The 4,989-nt window shown below is 38.5% G+C and overlaps 1 protein-coding gene across 1 annotated transcript in view; it reads right to left on the bottom strand.

Moving 5' to 3' along the window:
• Positions 1–569: 569 nt before the first annotated feature.
• Positions 570–4,989, bottom strand: part of LOC104501576 (15-hydroxyprostaglandin dehydrogenase [NAD(+)]-like) — a 4,688-nt gene continuing 268 nt past the window's right edge. The window contains exons 2-3 of the mRNA XM_010145408.1: positions 4,736–4,859; positions 570–736 (exon numbers count right to left, since the gene is read on the bottom strand). Of these exons, the coding sequence (XP_010143710.1) occupies positions 570–736; positions 4,736–4,859 (291 nt within the window). The remainder of the gene's footprint in view (positions 737–4,735; positions 4,860–4,989) is intronic.

Here is a 4,989-nt window from a genome sequence, read left to right as displayed (position 1 = left end):
TAAAAAAACCTGGTAACAGTCTGTTTGAAAACAAATTTCACAGGCTCTCTTCATGTACCTGGTTTTAGCGAGTAAGTGCTCTTAAGTGATGTGCTTCTATCAGTGGTGCTGGTGAAATGGCCTATGTTAAAAGCTCAGATTGTATGCTTCCTTCATTGGTGAAGAAAATGTGGAGCCCTGTGTTGAACAAGCTTTGTTGTAATAAAAAGAAATGGCAACTTATTCTCTAATGTAGGCCAGCTGAGTCTCACAAGTAACCAAAAGGTTCTAAACCATTCTTAAAAACAGACCGGCCTCCTGTAGATGCAGCTCTACTGCTACGGGCACCAAATTGTTACATCTACTTGGGATTTCACTGGGTTTTGTAGAAAGAGAATGTTGTCTGGGTCTAGCTTGAGTACCCCTGCACAGTGCTGCATGTCTGGAAAGACAACTTAAAGAATCCACCACACACACATTTATTTGTTAGTACATATGAAGTTACATGGTTGTTGCTTCAATAGCTGTGCTTGCCAATCCAATAATTTGTGTTCTGTCATGTTCATACAATCTGTACAGGCCAAGGGTTTTTAAGTGGATCGCAGCATTAAATACTGAAGTATGAACATATGAAAGGAGATAATGCTTACCAAGTTAATTTGTATAGTGCTTTCCCAGTCCTTCTCATTGTTGACTCCAGCGTTATTAACCACAATATCCAGCCTTCCAAAATGTTCAATTACTTTTTCGAAAGCACCTATAGTAAGAGCCAAGGGTGAAACTTCTTAGCACTTATGGAAAGTAAGATATAAAAATGCATTGCATCCGTACAAATTAATGTTTTATTAATCTAGCAAAATGTCTTCGTTGTTTTCTTAACCACTAATGGGCAACATGCAAATAAATTCCTTATCTAATCATTCACCAATATTAAACATATTCAGGAAAACTGAAAGGATTAAGATACCACAGTCACCTTTTCATTCAGTTTCATAATTCCTGATAACAGGAGCTAATGAAAGCACCCATACATTTTGTATTAAATAGGATGTTTGTCACCCTAATTATATAAACTAAGCATTTATAGCTTGATTTGTAACAGTTTGATTCAAGATTTTACACCAAAAAGAAAAAAAATCTTCATATGTTCAGAATAATTTTCATGGCCGAGTCTGATTTTAACCTAAGAACGCAATTCTTATTCAGTGATATAACTAGTATGAATCTTCCAGCTACATATAATTCATCATAGTTCTTCGTTAAATTTATCCATTAATGAATAAATTGTTATACATTCTAGTTGTCAGGTAACTTTAATAACCTGTTTCTCAAATTCAAATCTTCTTCCGTTGATGAAAATAGTGACCTGTCTTCCAAAGAATTTCAAAATAAAGAACAGGGAAACTTCCACAATGACGTTGTATTCTCCCAGGTGACAATGCTGGAACTAAGATAAAGATGTCTATGGAAAAACATGATCTTCTCATAGTGATGAGCAAACACATCCAGGCTGGCCCTGCTTTGACAGGATAGTTGGATAAGATGACCTCCAGATGTTCATTCCAGACTAAGATTTCCTATGACTGCAGACATTATCTGACACACATATATATAGCTTGTTTGGTTTCTCTCCAGATATTGTTCCTCATCACTAAATATTTATTATTATGTAAACCAAGATACCACCCCCAATATTATTTTTAAAAAAACATTGTTTGGAGACTCACTAAATATCTAGAGAATTTTGGGTATACTGAAATTACGTTTGACCTTGATGAAACCACTTCACTAAAAGGTGATTCCAGGACCATTGTAATTCTCTGATCTTTCATCTTCAGCTGTTAAGTGTCAATCAGGAGCACAGCAGCAGCTTTGAGACATCTACGTTTTTTGAAGTAGTTGCAGTGGTTTACAAAGATTTTTTTCTTGCACCAGATGGCTGGTACTGTTACATTCTTTTCTTTGCCTGAATGCTGCATGTCCATCACAACCATCACCTTCTCATCAGAACAAGAGCTGGGCAGCTGATGGGAAAGGTTTTCTTTGTCCAACTACCTTTATTATATGGATTTTTCTAATATTCTTATTCTGTAGTAGAATATTTTAATATTACTAAAGCCTCTATTTTTGGCTGTCTGCCTTTTTGGCTTTTGTTATGTTTGTTGCTAATTCATTCTTTGGTTTCTCAGCTTAGCTCTTCAATCACTTCTCATCTTTCCAGTCTTGCACTAGCAAGGGCAAGTGAAAACTTTTGGCTTTATTAGAAGCAGAACTGTTTATCTAACTTAGTTTCAATGAGTAAAATAAATACTATTTGGGTCCTCAATTAGCTTCCAAATTTTGGAAACTACCTCCCTAATCCCCTGTAAAGCCTTCTCTGAATAGCATCTTTCATCAGCCTCGTACTTAATAGAATTTTTTACCCTCAGAAACACAACGGATAATAGTACTTTTGCCAATTATTTGTTTATTAAATTCACACATTCTTGGCTGATCATAGGTTTCTAGTTTACACACTACGAAAAGAGCCAAATGCTTTTCAGCTCTTTGCTCATCTATGTTAAAATAAAAAATGATTACCAGTTTTGGAATATTTCTGGTTAAAGTTTACCTGCCTCCAGTAATCCCATCTATTACCTATCCACAAAAAGAAAAAGAATATTATAAATTCTTAATACTTATCATCCATGCATCAGTGTAATCTGACTTCTTTTTCCCTTTTGAAGTGTAGAATGGTTCTGTCCTTACACTGCACACTAGTTAGTGCTTATGGAATCACAAAAAATAAAAGCAGATGATCATATAAAATATCAAATAAAGAAAAATGAAAAATTAAGAGGAGGATCCATTTTGAAGGAGAGGTAAGAAAAACAGTGGAAAGTAAGTACAAACACCAGTTATACGTGAGCTTCCTTAGTATTCATGGAAAGCAGAAGTAAATATATGTGATTTTTCAGAAGTGGGACAAGATATAAGGTTTTTGTATGGGACTATGTGAAAGAGCTACCTCAGAAAAAAGCACAGGCAAGATTTGAATGCAGATGGAGGGGGTGATTTCCTACCTATAAGCATTGTGTACTTACAGGTACTAGTTCTAGTACTGTCACTTGTTTCATACCAAAAGGGCTAAAGTTAAAATAAGAGGAACTTAATTCGTGCAATGACCATGATGTGAAAAGTGAGTACAAGACTTGACACATCCACTAAGAGCTTTAAGCACTAGGAGTGAAGTTAATCTAAGTTATGCTATCTAAGTGAAAAAATAGGAGAATTAATCAACCAACCTGCAACCCCCGAAAGCACTGAAAGATACCGGAGAAACCCCAAAGGATTGTAAGACATGACTGCAAATTTGTACTTAGAAATCTGCAGCAGGAACAAGTAGTATCAGAGATGTCTAAGAGCTGACACCTGTTCTTGCTCTCACTCCTTGTGAGAGCCCATTCTGATCCTACTCTGATTGTTCTTTTCCTACTACCTTGCTTCCAAAGCCTACCTTTGTTGACCCATCCTGGTCACTCAAGTTCCCAGCGCAGACCCTGCTAGTCCTGCACTAGTCTGACAGTAAAGAAGAGGAGGAATCATGGGGCAGAAAACACACTGAGGTTAACACCCGTACCACAGCGCATGCTATTCCTACCCCTTGGATGCTTTTTCTTGCTCCTGTGTTACTCCTCCCACTTGGAGAAAAAGTCAATAATCAACCTAGCTGATAAAACCTTGGTTTGCTGATTAGAGCAACATTTAAAGTCCAGCATCTCTTAACAGACAGACAATGTAAAGCTTTGGAATTAGGCATAATCACGCTCGCTCAAAGCAGTGAACAATATTCCTGAATACTAGACTAGCTGCAATGTTTTGTGAAAGAAGAATGGATATGCTCAATCACCACTGTTGAGAAAGCAGATAAGTGAAGTGTAGTGAAGAAAAGTAGGACTAAAATTGTTCACATCTACTCTGACACAAATGAATCTGGGGAAAGGACATTAACAAAAGTGATGTCAAAATCTGAATCTGACTCACCACCTATGAATGTATCATTAAAAAATGAAACTGATGAAGTGATGTGACTGTTACAGAATATTGGAAGAGTACATCAGCTTTATATGATACTCTAGAAACTCATCAGGAACAAGATTTATTCACTAAGTTTGAAAATGTAAATTCAGATCATACATGAGGGAAGCTCCTTGCCATTCCTTGCATCTGCAAAATGTGTGTGAAGTGTTATCAACTCATATTTAACAGCATGATAAAGCAGCGTGCAGTCTTTTGCCAATTCTGCTTTTAGAGGCAGCAGCACTCGTTGAACGTTAAGTGTGCTGTATGAAAGAGCATTGCAACCCAGAGCAGAATTACTCCTGTAAGGAGGGAATGAAGCTTGGAGTCTGTACTGAAGCCTCATAAAAAAACAAGTCCGTGCTTTAAAGTTTATATATACTACTCATAAAATAAAAACTATCTATCTTCTGCAGAGGCTTTCAAGCAAAAATATCACACAGCGCACTCAATGGAAATTATTTCTTTAGCTTTTCTTTACGATGTGCCAAGAAACACGGTGAAATACACACATGCTGGTAGTAATATTTCACATCTGCGGTTCAGAAACAAATCCTTTTTGAGTCACTGTCAGAAGCGATTGGGAGTAGGCTGTCCTCCAGAAACTTTAATTGCACACTTATTGGTGCAGCAGCCCAGGCTCTGTCAGGTTGCTGCATGTTACGCGGGAGCACGGCTCTGACAGTTTCCTTCTTACCTTTCAGCTGCTCCTGATCCGTAACGTCGCACTGGATGAACACCGTTCTCTGCGCTTCAAACTGCTCGTCCAAGACCGCCTTGCTCTTCTGCCCGGCCTCGGAGTTGCGGTCCAGCAGGGCTACCTGAGCGGGGACGGAGGGAGGGAAGTGCTGAGCGCCGGACGCGCGGACAGACGGACGGCTTCCCCGCCGAGGCAAGCCCAGAGGACTGTCGCCACCACACACCCGCGGGTGCTGGCAGGGGGAGGAGTGG

This window comes from Buceros rhinoceros, unplaced genomic scaffold, assembly GCF_000710305.1.
Source record: "Buceros rhinoceros silvestris isolate BGI_N320 unplaced genomic scaffold, ASM71030v1 scaffold15021, whole genome shotgun sequence".
NCBI classification, from domain to species: domain Eukaryota; kingdom Metazoa; phylum Chordata; class Aves; order Bucerotiformes; family Bucerotidae; genus Buceros; species Buceros rhinoceros.
This window is presented reverse-complemented; position numbering and strand designations above follow the sequence as displayed.